Consider the following 15,981-nt stretch of genomic DNA (forward strand, 5'->3'; position numbering starts at 1 on the left):
GTGTTGTTTTGAAACCTTTAAGTTAACGATCTCAATTAATGTTGTTAACCCATTGTTTATTATATCTAATGAGATATTAAATTATTATATTATCATGATATTATTATATATTAATATATCTTAATATGATATATATATACATTTAAATGTCGTTACAACGATAATCGTTACATATATGTCTCGTTTCGAAATCCTTAAGTTAGTAGTCTTGTTTATATGTATATAACTCATTGTTAATATACTTATGGAGATAATTACTTATCATAATCTCATGTTAACCATATGTATATCCATATATATATCGTCATGTCGTTTTTACAAGTTTTAACGTTCGTGAATCGTCGGTCAACTTGGGTGGTCAATTGTCTATATGAAACATATTTCAATTAATCAAGTCTTAACAAGTTTGATTGCTTAACATGTTGGAAACATTTAATCATGTAAATATCAATCTCAATTAATATATATAAACATGGAAAAGTTCGGGTCACTACAAAGCTATCCCTGTGTACTTTTGTGGGGAACGGGGTAGGTGTTGTATGTCTTAGGTTTTATTTCTTGTTCATACTTGCTTGTGTCAAATTTTTTGTAACCTTGCTTTATTTTTTGCAGAGATGTCTTTGCGAAATGTTATCAAATCTTTTGGTGTGAAGCAAATGACTGAAGCTGTCCGTGCTAGTACTGTGGTTAAAGAGCTTGGCTCTCCCTCCTGTTCTGGTTTTATGGAGGTGGACAGCAAGCTAGAGAAAGTCACTGAGTCGAGTGCTCCCAAGGTTCAATCCTGTGCTAAGGTGGAGTCAAGTGCCCCCAAGGTGCAACCCATTACTAGGGTTGCTTCGGAACACGAACCTATTGATGTTGATGCTGAACCTGACGTATCTAAAAGCATTCTTGTTAGGGCCTCTAGGCGCCAAAAGGTTGCCAGGAAGATGAAAGAGGTTGTTTCTGGTTCCCCTTTGAAGAAGGCGAAGTTTGCTCTCCATGATGAAGATACTGATGATGAAGCTCAGATTGAAGGTTCTGGTGACAACGTTCCCCTGGGTAAGCTTCGCATTTGTTAACTTTTTTTTTTTTTTTTTTTTTTTTTTTTTGCTTGCTTGAACAAATTTATGTGTCCTTGTAGGTGATACTCCTGCCATCCCTTCTTTAGAAGCTTGTTTTGATGTGTTCGATGAGATGATTCCTTCTGAATTCGAGGATGCCTTTGTGGATACCTCTAAGCTCATTGATGTTTGCACTGCCCATAACTATCGTTCTGCTATTTATAATCATCTTGTCCTTTCTCATTTGAAGCAGAAGTCTGGCGATGTTATATGTTTGGAGAAAGAGGTCGAAGAGCTTAGGGATGTCAATGCATCTTCCAAGGAGTCTGTAAGGAAGTTATAGGAACAATTGTTGTTGAACACTTCTTGGGAGGAGGAGGTGAAATCAGCCAAGAGTGAGATTCTGAGTATGCTGGAGAAGTAGAAGCTAGATGAGAAGAAGATAGCTGACTTGGAAGAGGAGAATGAGGTTCTTCGTCAGGAAGCGAAGTTGTTGGCAGATCAGAAGGCGAGGACAGACTATTCTGCTGTTATTACTCAGGTTATTCCACATGTTTGCAAGCAGGCTATCCGCAGCAAGGAGTTGAGCGAGTTGGTTGGTGAGGTTGTTCTTGCTAGCAAGCTTGAAGAGAGGTGTAAATTGTTGACTGAGTTGTCCCAGCAAGGCAAGCTCGAACTTAGCAGCTATCCAGAGTATACGGATTAGGCTACGGCCCTTGTTGATGCTGCGTGTGCTCGCTATACCGATGCTGATCTTAATTATGTCGCCTCTGTTGCTGCTCACTCCGATGCTAAGCCTGTGGAGCTTCTTGCTTTGGTAGCGGAACAATGATCTTGGTAGTCTGTTTATGACCATCTTTTGATGTGATGATCTGTACTCTAATTATTTTGTGTTCACGTACTTTTACCAGGCCTGCGTGCCTGTTGATTTGGGGCTATGTTGCCCGTGAACAATTTCTGTGTGGTGTTAGATTATCGTACCTGTTTATTATTCATGCATAAGTACTTGCCTATTTGTGGAGTACTTTGCAATAGCTTGGGTACACCTCTTGGGTTACCTTATTGCTAGAGTTCAACAAATATTCTTTTTGAGAATATTTTGCAATAGCTTCGGTGTACCTCTTGGGATACCTCTTGCTTATTGCTAAGTTTTTATAAGTATTCATGTTGGGAATATTTTGCAATAGCTTCGGTATACCTCTTGGGATACCTCTTGCTTATTGCTAAGTTTATATAAGTATTTCTCTTGGGAATTTTTTGCAATAGCTTCGGTATACCTCTTGGGATACCTCTTGCTTATTGCTAAGCTTTTATAAGTATTCCTCTTGGGAATGTTTTGCAATAGCTTCGGTATACCTCTTGGGATACCTCTTGCTTATTGCTAAGTTTATATAAGTATTCCTCTTGAGAATTTTTTGCAATAGCTTCGGTATACCTCTTGGGATATCTCTTGCTTATTGCTAAGTTTATATAAGTATTCCTCTTGGGAATGTTTTGCTTAATGAGTATTACAACATTCACGCTTGATGTTTCCAAAATATAGTAGGATTTCATTCAAATTTCTTGTGGTGGGAAGCGTATAAGTTTCGACTACCCATTACAAGTTTTCCTACTTACATGCGACTAGAAATCTAAAAGTAAAACTTTCGAAGGTTTACCCCATTCCAGGTTCTGGGGATCTGTATTCCTTCCGTGGTTTCAAGCTTGTATGAACCGTTCCCAAAAGCTTCGGAGATTACTTACGGGCCTTCCCAAGTCGGACCCATCTTTCCTTCATATTACACTTTACTAGTGCTGTTGAGCCTTAGGACATAGTCTCCGACCTTGTAAACCGACGGTTTGACTCGCTTGTTGTAATACTTTTCGATTGCTTTCTTGTATGCTGCTTCTCAAATTAACACAGCCTCCCTCCTTTCCTCCATAAGGTCAAGGTTGAGACGGAGATTTTCCTCATTTGCTTCGAGGTTTGCGGTCCTATTGGTTAGTACCTGTATCTTCGCTGGTAATACTGCCTCAGTTCCATAAACCAAACTATAGGGGGTTTCTCCATTACTCCTCTTGGGAGTGGTTCGGTGGGCCCATAGAACTAGGGGGAGTTCTTCCATCCATCCCTAATGGCATTTACCCAATCGTTTCTCAAGACCTTTTAAGATGCCCCTGTTGGTTACTTCGACCTGTCCATTCCCTTGTGGGTGGTAGACGGAGGTAAAAGTTTGTTTTATCTGTAGCTTCTCGCAGAACCCTGGGAATATACCCTCAGTGAATTGTTTCCCATTATCCGAGACGATTTCTTGGGGTATTCCAAACCGACATACAATGTGCTCCCAAACGAACTTTTCTATGTGCTTCCCTGTGGTGGTGCTTAGCGGTTTTGCTTCCGTCCACTTGTGAAGTAGTCTATTGCGACCATCAACCACTTGTAACCTCCCGGTGCTTCGGTTAGCGGACCTACTAGGTCTATGCCCCACTTAGAGAAAGGTCATGCTGATAACACTGATATCATTTCTTGTTTTGGCTGTTTCTGAACTTTAGCGTGGATCTGGCATGGCTCATAGGTTCGTAAGAGCGTGACTGTATCTTCGTGCATGGTTGGCCAGTAATACCCCATCCTTAGTATCTTTGCCACTATTGACCTTGGTCCAGCATGGAGTCCACAGATGCCTTCGTGCATTTCCCTGATGATTATCGAAGCTTGGTTCGGCCCAACACAGCGAAGCCACGGGGTGAGGAAAGATTTTCGGTATAAAGCTCCGTTCATTATCTTGTATGATGGTGCCTTGATCCGGATCTTTCTTGCCTCTTTTTTGTCTTTCGGTAATATTCCGAGGTCCAAATATTCCCTTAGTGGCTTCGTCCACGTGTTTTCTTCTTCGATGATTAGGTCGTGGACTTCTTGAGCTTCGATGGATCTTTTTTCTAACACTTCAACCAACACTTCCTTTGCCAGGTGTGCGAAAGTGATGGAGGCTAACTTGCTCAGAGCATCTGCTTTTTTGTTTTGACTTCTCCTCACGTGTTCTATTGTGAAGCTTCTGAAGCTTTCTACAAGTTCTCTGACCTTCGACAGATAGAGTTGTATGATTGGCTGTCTTGCTTCGAAGATACCTAGGACTTGGTTTGCGACGAGTTGTGAGTATACGAAGGCTTGCAAATGTTCAATTTTCATTTCCTTTGCTATTCTGAGCCCGGCAAGCAGAGCTTCGTATTCTGCTTCATTATTAGTTGTGCTGAACTCGAAACGAAGAGCATAATCTTGTCCCTCTGGATTAATTAACATAAGTCCTGCCCCCGAGCCATCAGAGCTAGAGGCTCCATCAGTGAACAATTTCCATTCCTTTGTTTCAATATTCGGAGTGATAATTTGTGCGAAGGTGGAGTAGTTTTCTTCATTTGTTTCTGTTGTTTCTGCCATGAAGTCTGCCAGCACTTGAGCTTTGATTGAATGGCGAGCTTGGAAGTCGATGTCGTGCTCCCCGAGCTCTATGGCCCATTTGGCCATTCTTCTCGACTTTTCTGGCCTCATAAGAACCTGTCTGATTTGCTTGTTAGTTAACACAATAATAGGGTGGGCTTGGAAATACCTCCGTAGTTTCCTCGCGGTGTGAACCAGAGCAAGTGTGAGCTTTTCGAGCTCTGGGTAGTTGACTTCTGCACCTTGTAGGACTCGGCTTACGAAATATATCGGGACCTGTACCCTTTCGCGTTCTACCACTAACACCGCACTAATGCATTCCTTAGACGTGGCTAGATAGAGGTACAGTGTTTCTCCTATCTGAGGTGACGTCAGTGTTGGAAAATTAGCTATGTGTGCCTTCATATCAACAAAAGCCCTGTCAGCTTCCTCGGTCCATGTTATTTTCTTCGCTCCCAAGCATCCCCTTAAAACTTTAAGGAAAGGCAATTGCCTCTCAGCCCCCTTGGACAGGAAACAACTTAACGACGCTAGCTTCCCATTTAAACTCTGCATTTCTTTGACCGTGGTTGGGGTTTTGAGTTGTTGGAGCTTGTCTATTTTCTCTGGGTTTGCTATGATCCCTTTCTTGGTGATATAATACCCTAGGAACTTTCCTTCCTCTACCCCGAATGAACACTTCTTGGGATTTAACTTCATGTTGACCGATCGAAGGGTGTTGAAGGTTTCTTGAATGTCTGTCAGCAAAGTGCTTTCTTCGGGACTCTTAATCACCATGTCATCGACATAAGCTTCCAGGTTTCTCCCTAGTTGCTTACGGAAAAATTTGTGCACCAGTCTTTGGTAGGTAGCTCCGACGTTTTTCAATCCGAAGGGCATTTTCCTATAGCAATATATCCCCTTGCTTGTGAAGAATGATGTCTTCTCCTCATCTTCTTCGGCCATTTGAATCTGATGGTAGCCTTTGTAGGCGTCGAGGAAGCACTTGTACTTGTACCCAGTTAGGGATTCTACCTTCCAATCGATCTCCGGTAGGGGGTAGCAATCCTTGGGGCAAGCTTTGTTGATATTTGTGAAATCGACGCACATTCTCCACCCTCCGTCAGATTTCTTCACCATGACGGGGTTAGCAACCCAGGTGGGATATTTTGCTTCTCGGATAATACCAGCCTGGAGCAGTTCTTTAACTTCCTTGCAAGCAGCCTCATCTCTTTCATTGGCAATGTTTCTTTTCTTTTAATGTATGGGCTCTAGGTGTTTATATTCATTGAGCTTGTGTTCCGTAGAGAAGGTTGTCCCGTCGATACTGAGCACCCGAGGAATACCTGTCATATCTCCGTATTCCCAAGCGAAGATGTTGATGTTGACCTGCAGTAGTTTACGAAGCTTCTTCTTCGTTACCGGAGGTAGTGAACCTCCAATAACTACTTGTTGCTCGGGGAACAAAGGGTTGACGGAGATCTTTTCTTCGTTCGACCTTTCTTCTCGGGTTTCAAGGATACATTCTCCTGGTCTTTCCTCTGTTTCCCTGATTGCCATGATAACCTTCTCTCGATCATAGGTGGAAGCTAGGGTACCAATTCCTTCGGGTGTGTAGAACTTCACTAGTTGATGTATGGTAGATGCAATTATCCCCATTTTCATCATGGCCACCCTTCCTAGCAGGATGTTGTGCTGCGAGACGGCTCTGACTACTACGAAATCTAGCGTTTCTGTTCTGGATAATGGTGGCTCTCCGATGGTGAAGTCGAGGTCAACTTCTCCGATTGGCCAACATCTTTCCCCAGAGAATCCGATTAGGGGTACCCTTGGTGGACTCAGGCGAGCTTTAATGGCGGGGCTAAGCTGGTCGAAACAATGCTCATACATAATGTCGCATGCGCTACCACCATCCAGGTAAACTCGGTGTACCTCTCTTTCAAAGATTCGCACGTTGATTGTGACGGGTTTGTCGGAGGGAGTGATGGTATCTAGGGCTGGGAAAGAGATCTCTTCCCAATCTATCACTCCATTCTTTCTCCCCCTTTTGTAAGTTCTTATCTTTTCCACTGCGAAGCATTCTGCAACCGTTAGTATGGCATTGTTTGCATCTGGCTTCTTTTCTTCGGGTCTGGGTTCCTGCTTCGGCACCTTCGGGTTGCGTATGCCTTTCACCAAGTGCGTTAGTTTCCCGGACCTAACTGCTTCTTCTATGGCTTGCCTCAGCTGTATGCAGTCGTCCATTTCATGCCCGAAGTCATTATGAAAGTCACAAAATTTGCTTGTGTCCCTCATCTTTCTCTTGCTGTTTAGCTTCGGTGGAGCTTTGAAAGCTTGGGCTGCCTTCTCGGTAGCTAGGATTTCCTTGGGTGACTTCATCAGTGTTCCAAGGATACCAGAGGTGTTTTCCCTTCTATAAGGGGAGAACCTATTTCGCTCGTTCCTTCGCCCAGACTTTTCTTCACGGTGACTTGGTTTTTCTTTTCGTTTAAAACCTTGTGTTTCTTCGTAGACGAAGCTATTCGCAGTATCCTTTGCATCTAGCCAAACGTATGCTTTGTCTAGTAACATTTCATAAGTGTCGGGAAGATCTCGGCTGAGATGTTCCACCAATGCTCGCGTTCTGCAACCGTATAAGAGTCCCGAGATCCTTTGCGACTTGGGGAGTCCGGGAATCTGCTGGGTTTCGTCCGTAAACCGGACGAGAAAAGCCCTCGAAGCTTCTCCATCTTTCTGCTTGATGCTGTGGGCAGCGACGTGATTCTTCTTATGTTTCTTTTGCTGGCTAAATTTCGACCTGAAGAGTCGTTTCAGGTCCTCGAAGCTGGAGATAGAATCCTTCGCTAGAGAGTCGAACCAGACTCTCGCATCACTTTTGAGCACATACGAGAATGCGTGACAAGCCACAGCTGTATCCCACAGTGACATTCGAGCCGCTCCCTCGAAGATGTTTATAAAATCGTCAGGGTCGTTCTTCCCTTCGTAATACCCCAAGTGGGAAGGTATCTTCATCCCGATTGGTAGCGGGTGATTTTGTATCGAAGATACGAAGGGAGTTTTCTGGCTCTTCCAAGGTTGATCTAAGCATCCGCCAGCACTTCCGTTTACTTCGTGATGGAGGTTGTTTGCTGCGGGGGTCCCTCCGATATAAGCATTCTGGAAAGGTAAACTAACCCATGGGCTACCTCCGTTCCAAAATTGCGACCCAAGAGACAACGTAGCGTTTGGCTGAGTTACCAGGGGAATGATTCCCGGGGTTGGTAAGACAGTACCGGTGTTGGCTATATTCTGTGGAGCAACGAGAAAAGGGCTCCCGAAGGTATATTGCTGCGTAATTGGTCCTCCTGGGTGGTTCAACGGGACACTGGTGATGGCCATTGAATGAGCTGGTTGTGAAGGTACCGGCTGAAGAGCAGCATTCGGAGGGACTGCCAGTTGTGAGGTCTGGGGTTGGCTGGAAAGAGGGAGGCTTCTGGATGGTCTAGCCTCCATTTCTATTTCTTCGTCGACGTCATCACTGTCATACGTCAGTGTCCGCCGGCTGTACAGCTGTCCCTCTTCTCGCAACTTCTTGATAACGGTGTGTATGTTATCGTAGATGTTGAGTATGAAGGGTTTGTCAATTAGCGGCGGTGGTTCAGAGTCACTCCGGTTTGTAGTTATTGGCATAACTGGAGTGATAGGTGTGACGACCCAGAAATTTCCGACCAAATTTAAACTTTAATCTTTATATTATTCCGACACGATAAGCAAAGTTTGTTAAGTTAAATCTCAAGAATTTTAAACTGTGTTCATACATTCATTATAACATCGACCAAATTTCGACGATTCACGAACCGTTATATATAAATAGATATGTATATGTATATGTATATATATATATATTATAACTTAAGAATATTAATAAAGTATTAAACGTATAATACCTTACACGAACGTATTTGTTTCAATATGATTTTCAATGAAATAAAAATATATTAAATGATTGAATTATCAGAAACATTGAATTATGATTACAAGTCTCTGTTGAGAGGTCCACTATGATTTGAGAAAATCTATTCCTCTTAACGATATTCAGAATAATTTGTAAAGCTATTTATAAATAAAAACAAAAAGTGTCATTTACGAAAGTTAGACAAAAGTTAGTGGAGAATTGGTTTCCATAATATTCTATTAATTTAGTTTCAAAAGTACAAAAAAAAACGTTTTCAGTTTAAAAAGAACTTTATTATTAAAACGTATATATCTTTTATAAATATCTAGAACCACTTTTGACAACTCATTACTTAACCAGTATGATAAAGATAACGATATTTATATTTTATTTTATTAAATATATATAATGATTTAAATTAATATTATATATACTTATACGCGTATTATACGTATATAGTTTTATACTTTTACTATACTTTAACTTTACATTTACTTTACTTTTATTTTACTTTAACTTTAATAATTCATACTTTAATAATTCAATTTAATAATTCATACTTTAATAATTCACTTTAATAATTCATACTTTAATAATTCACTTTAATAATTCATTTTAATAATTTATACTTTAATAATTCACTTTAATAATTCATACTTTAATAATTCATACTTTAATAATTCACTTTAATAATTCATACTTTAATAATTCATTTTAATAATTCATACTTTAATAATTTACTTTAATAATTCAAAAATCTGTTATAAATAGAATTCAATAAGTTTCATTATTTCATAGAAACTTGAAAATATATTTCTCTAAACTCTCTCAATCGAATTACATATATATATTTTCTTTGTATTATTTCAAGATATTATTAGTATACATAAAATATTACGACGGAGTGCTGTCCGAGTGATTTCAAAATAGTTTTTTTTGAATGAGTCGAAGCTAAGGAAATTATGGGTTATTGCTATGGAGGTTATGGGTATGGTTCATGGGTATGCTCGTGAGGTCAATCTAGTGTTTATCATCTCCGTTGCGTCTACGTACTTTCCTGCAATATTGAATCTCAATATTGATACGTTCGTGAATCCGAGTCCAACCTTGCACTTGTTAAAAGACGTTATATGTATTTTTACTATGAAATATAGTATTGTGAGTTTCATTTGCTCCCTTTTTAATTGCTTTTGCAATATATTTTTGGGCTGAGAATACATGCGCTGTTTTATAAATGTTTTACGAAATAGGCACAAGTACTAAAACTAATTCTACGTGGGTTTAAACCAGAAATATACCCTTAGCTTGGTAACATTAAACTACTTGTCTATGTACGGTAGGCGCGAATCTTAAAGATAGATCTATTGGGCCTGACAAACCCCATCCTGACTATGGGATGCTTTAGTACTTCGAGGTTATTTTAAACACACCTGATCTGGTGTACTTCAGAGGGTAAAACATGAACGTTAAGGCTTGTTACCGGGTGCCTACAACTTATAGAATACTTTTATACACTTGCGAGTGTACATATATTTATAAACGGAAATCTTGTGGTCTATTAATATATTGAAATGATTGTTATGATAAACCTATGAACTCACCAACCTTTTGGTTGACACTTTAAAGCATGTTTATTCTCAGGTATTAAAGAAATCTTCCGCTGTGCATTAGCTCATTTTAAGGATATTACTTGGAGTCATTCATGGCATATTTTGAAAGACGTTGCATTCGAGTCATTGAGTTCATCAAGATTATTATTAAGCCAATTATAGTTGGATGTATTATGAAATGGTGTGCATGCCGTCAACTTTCGTTGTAAAGAAATTTTGTCTTTTAAAAAAACGAATGCAATGTTTGTAAAATGTATCATATAGAGGTCAAATACCTTGCGATGTAATCAACTATTGTGAATCGTTTATAATGTATATGAACGGGTCCTTTCAGTTGGTATCAGAGCGGTGGTCTTAGCGAACCAGGTCTGCATTAGTGTGTCTAACTGATAGTCGTTAGGATGCATTAGTGAGTCTGGACTTCGACCGTGTCTGCATGTCAAAAGTTTTGCTCATCATTTTTGTCGAAAATTATCTGCTTATCATTCTTAGTCTAGACACATCTTATTGCATTGATTGCATGAATAGTGTATAGACAAAATTCATATCTTAGCGTATCTGCTAATTCATATCTTAGCGTATCTGTTACTGTAAACTTTGCCTGACATATTCCGTAAATTCCTCCGTAATCTACGAAACCTTTTGCTCTATATAATTAGAATACCACCTGATAGCCGGAAAATCATTTCATATCAAAAAATTCTTTATTTAATCGTACGAAATGAAATTCGTCATTAGTTCAAGTCCCTCGGATTCCGAAATGGAATCCCACTCAAGTTCCGAAAGCAGTGTGACCGGAATGGATCAACCAATTAGTCATCATCTATTCTGGATGAATTGGGGATAGATTCGTAGCCTCCTTAATCATTGGAGACAAGAAGAAGGTGATCCCTTCCATCCACTACATTGCCCTCTTGGCGAAGAACCTGAAGCACTTACCGGTGAACCTATTCGAAACACCATTTTCTCTCTCATTTCCAGAGTATCTCGTCATGATTATATACTACACCAAATTCTAGATCTTATTTATCCGCTCGTCCGAACCGACAATCACCCCGGTGTAATAGAAGAAGTCAACGAGCTTCGCGCTAGGGTAGTGGCTTTGGAGAATATGGTGCAAAGGTTACAAACACCAGTAGCAGCACCAACAACATAACCAGTACCACCAGCAACATCAACAGTACCATTACCACCACCAACAACAACCGCGTCGCAAACCTCAACTTCACAATCTCTCCCATGAGCATCGACGTCATACGCCCTGTAGATACTAAGGAATACCACAACGATGAAGTATTGATTCATAACTTCATTAGGAAAACATTTTATGATGATTATGTAATTTCTAAAGTTTAAAAATTATCTATCCTAGCCTTAACCATAAATTAAGTGAGTTTAATTTAATATTAACTCATTAAATCAATATTACATCTGAAGAAATATACACATATATTTCCATAAAGACTGTAATAAAATTCTTTTGTACAAAATATTAATTGTGACAATTTTTTTTAACGGGTAGGTAATACCCGAGAGATATATAAATTCACAATTAATATGTTACCTACTTCGAATCTGATTCAGTAAATCATCCATTATACTCCCTACTTTCACAACAATATACATTCTTTTATAGAAATCAAAACAACCATACTCATTCAAAAATCTAATTACATATTCTGATTTTAAAATCGCCGAATTCAATTCAAGTTATAACCGGTATCATCACTCTTAGATTCTTACATCTTTCAAAGCTATACTTTAACTTCAAAACTGTGTTAGAACATCGTATGTATATTAACGATTATAATCTGTGTTCAAGCCCTTCGAAATACCTGAAGACACTTCAAATAATGAACAATCGAGATGATGATCCAACCACATGTTATCCACAGTTACGTACCTGAAAAACTCTTGAAACCAAAGTCATAATTTAACATGTATCCATGTCAGACCTTTTGGCATTTACTAGCTAAAATAACTTTTCAATCCCTTCTAAAAATAGACGGTTTTGTCACAGCTCCAGCAAACCAACTTCAATTGTTCAATCGAATAAGCCTTATTATAATGATTACCTCTTCATCAATATTACCGGGGAACCTTTCATATCTCGCCACATTAGCAGTAAACTTATTAATAACTTCATTGATCTTTAACTTTCCGAAAAATCTTTATATTTATCAAAACCCCATCATTTACTCATCTGCATCTTGTAACGAGAATTGCCATACGAATCATCAGAAATTAGCAATCAGTATTTAGAAATCTCGCAGCATGTCTACGCCAACAATTATATGTGTCTATCTTCTGAACTTATATACTTTGAATGTGAAGTTTCTGAAAAACACCCTAAACTGCGAACTAGTTCTCAAAATACTGATGAAGCAACAAAAACTATAAACGACCTTAACAGTAAAAAGTTTGATGATAAAGAGTAGTGTGTTGGCAAAGCTCAGAAAAAGAGAATATTTGGTACTGAAAAATACGGATTGAGCAAACCATGAAGAAGGCTGTGGATAAATCACAAGGACGAAATCTACCTTCAAAGAATCTAAATGATTCCGTGTCTGCTGAAGTCATTATCGAATACCTTGCTCCTGACTCTAAACCCTTACGGACAATATTCTTCATCATCCTCTGATATTAGAAATTTTAAGATATCATCGTATCTTTCATTATAAATATCCTCCATATTTCTGAAGATATTTCCATAATTATTCTTATCTGAAATCATTTACCTCTTCGTGCTGTCTGTATTACATCATAAAAGAAACTATTTTAGTTTCTAAATTCTGAAACTTTCGAATTTAAAATAGGAATATTTTTGAAGTAGTGTTGTGAACTGAAGCATGAACTAGTATAATATAATGACACTTGATCAACGTGATTATATTACAGTAAGTCATGCTGAGTTTTTAAATGGAACGTGATGATTCACAGATCATAACGTCATCATGTGCTATGTTACACGACTCTTGTATTCTCTTTAACCTCTAAAATATCAAGAAAATATTTCTTGATGATTCGGCCTTTTTCGAGGTATTCTAGTAATTTGACAAGTCAAGATCGTGCCATTACAACTTCCTTCTTAGAACATTAACAATGTTCATTCCGAAATTCATATATGCGAATTCTGGACCATTACAAGCGGTGCTTAATCGCAAGAAGAAGAAACGAAAGGACAAAACTCCGAAATAGAAATTGGGGTATAAATCGCAGCAAATAAAAGAGAGCATTAATTGGGGATGACAATGATTATAGAAGAAGCAAGGACTTTGAAATATAAGGGAAGATATAAAACCCAACAACAACCCAGAAATCACAAACCGTATATATCAATGCATATAGCAATATAAAGACACGGGAGAACTAAAAACACTATAAAACCAAGAGTATAGCAGAAGTAAATAGATTCTTTCAGAGGCAGATGAAAAAGAAGAGCGACAGATATGAAAGTGAGGAGTATATCAAGAATCAGCACTGGATGAAGCATATTGACAAATACTTTAAAATATGAGTTGAGAAGGTGTGAGTTGTAAGAATACAAATGAGGTGGATTTATAGTGAAATATCCGACAGAGAAATCAAAATGGATTATCGCATTAATTCGAAGAGGATCATAATTTCCTTAATCGCCGAATAATCAAATCCAATATAGATTACAAAGATTTTCTTTTCGGAGATCAATCGTGATGACGTCAAAAGATACGATGAATCACTATTATCTTATTTCATTCATTTACGATAACTTCACTCACACGTTTCGATTAATCGAATTATTTTATCCATTCTTCTTGAACATGATAAAACTCTATAATCGTTATAATAACATTCTCATTGTTAGTCATGACGACCTCTATCAAATTTCGGGGACGAAATTTCTTTAACGGGTAGGTACTGTGACGACCCGGAAATTTCCGACCAAATTTAAACTTTAATCTTTATATTATTCCGACACGATAAGCAAAGTTTGTTAAGTTAAATCTCAAGAATTTTAAACTGTGTTCATACATTCATTATAACATCGACCAAATTTCGACGATTCACGAACCGTTATATATAAATAGATATGTATATGTATATATATATATTATAACTTAAGAATATTAATAAAGTATTAAACGTATAATTCCTTAGACGAACGTATTTGTTTCAATATGATTTTCAATGAAAAAAAATATATTAAATGATTGAATTATCAGAAACATTGAATTATGATTACAAGTCTCTGTTGAGAGGTCCACTATGATTTGAGAAAATCTATTCCTCTTAACGATATTCAGAATAATTTGTAAAGCTATTTATAAATAAAAACAAAAAGTGTCATTTACGAAAGTTAGACAAAAGTTAGTGGAGAATTGGTTTCCATAATATTCTATTAATTTAGTTTCAAAAGTACAAAAAAACGTTTTCAGTTTAAAAAGAACTTTATTATTAAAACGTATATATCTTTTATAAATATCTAGAACCACTTTTGACAACTCATTACTTAACCAGTATGATAAAGATAACGATATTTATATTTTATTTTATTAAATATATATAATGATTTAAATTAATATTATATATACTTATACGCGTATTATACGTATATAGTTTTATACTTTTACTATACTTTAACTTTACCTTTACTTTACTTTTATTTTACTTTAACTTTAATAATTCATACTTTAATAATTCAATTTAATAATTCATACTTTAATAATTCACTTTAATAATTCATACTTTAATAATTCACTTTAATAATTCACTTTAATAATTCATACTTTAATAATTCACTTTAATAATTCATACTTTAATAATTAACTTTAATAATTCATACTTTAATAATTCATTTTAATAATTCATACTTTAATAATTTACTTTAATAATTCAAAAATCTGTTATAAATAGAATTCAATAGGTTTCATTATTTCATAGAAACTTGAAAATATATTTCTCTAAACTCTCTCAATCGAATTACATATATATATTTTCTTTGTATTATTTTAAGATATTATTAGTATACATAAAATATTACGACGGAGTGCTGTCTGAGTGATTTCAAAATAGTTTTTTTTGAATGAGTCGAAGCTAAGGAAATTATGGGTTATTGCTATGGAGGTGATGGGTATGGTTCATGGGTATGCTCGTGAGGTCAATCTAGTGTTTATCATCTCCGTTGCGTCTACGTACTTTCCTGCAATATTGAATCTCAATATTGATACGTTCGTGAATCCGAGTCCAACCTTGCACTTGTTAAAAGACGTTATATGTATTTTTACTATGAAATACAGTATTGTGAGTTTCATTTGCTCCCTTTTTAATTGCTTTTGCAATATATTTTTGGGCTGAGAATACATGCGCTGTTTTATAAATGTTTTACGAAATAGGCACAAGTACTAAAACTAATTCTACGTGGGTTTAAACCAGAAATATACCCTTAGCTTGGTAACATTAAACTACTTGTCTATGTACGGTAGGCGCGAATCCTAAAGATAGATCTATTGGGCCTGACAAACCCCATCCTGACTATGGGATGCTTTAGTACTTCGAGGTTATTTTAAACACACCTGATCTGGTGTACTTCAGAGGGTAAAACATGAACGTTAAGGCTTGTTACCGGGTGCCTACAACTTATAGAATACTTTTATACACTTGCGAGTGTACATATATTTATAAACGGAAATCTTGTGGTCTATTAATATATTGAAATGATTGTTATGATAAACCTATGAACTCACCAACCTTTTGGTTGACACTTTAAAGCATGTTTATTCTCAGGTATTAAAGAAATCTTCCGCTGTGCATTAGCTCATTTTAAGGATATTACTTGGAGTCATTCATGGCATATTTTGAAAGACGTTGCATTCGAGTCATTGAGTTCATCAAGATTATTATTAAGCCAATTATAGTTGGATGTATTATGAAATGGTGTGCATGCCGTCAACTTTCGTTGTAAAGAAATTTTATCTTTTAAAAAAACGAATGCAATTTTTGTAAAATGTATCATATAGAGGTCAA

The 15,981-nt window shown here is 37.2% G+C and overlaps 1 protein-coding gene across 1 annotated transcript; it reads right to left on the bottom strand.

Annotated features, from left to right (window-relative positions):
• Positions 1 to 2,932: 2,932 nt before the first annotated feature.
• LOC139850167 (uncharacterized) lies at positions 2,933 to 8,103 on the bottom strand. The gene is made up of 4 exons (XM_071839755.1): positions 5,770 to 8,103; positions 3,647 to 5,688; positions 3,218 to 3,500; positions 2,933 to 3,154 (listed from the first exon to the last, which is right to left on the bottom strand). Exons 1-4 carry the CDS (start codon positions 8,101 to 8,103, stop codon positions 2,933 to 2,935), a joined length of 4,881 nt encoding a protein of 1,626 aa, XP_071695856.1.
• Between the last annotated feature and the right edge of the window lie 7,878 nt (positions 8,104 to 15,981).

Source organism: Rutidosis leptorrhynchoides, chromosome 5, assembly GCF_046630445.1.
Source record: "Rutidosis leptorrhynchoides isolate AG116_Rl617_1_P2 chromosome 5, CSIRO_AGI_Rlap_v1, whole genome shotgun sequence".
In the NCBI taxonomy this organism is placed as follows: Eukaryota; Viridiplantae; Streptophyta; class Magnoliopsida; order Asterales; family Asteraceae; genus Rutidosis; species Rutidosis leptorrhynchoides.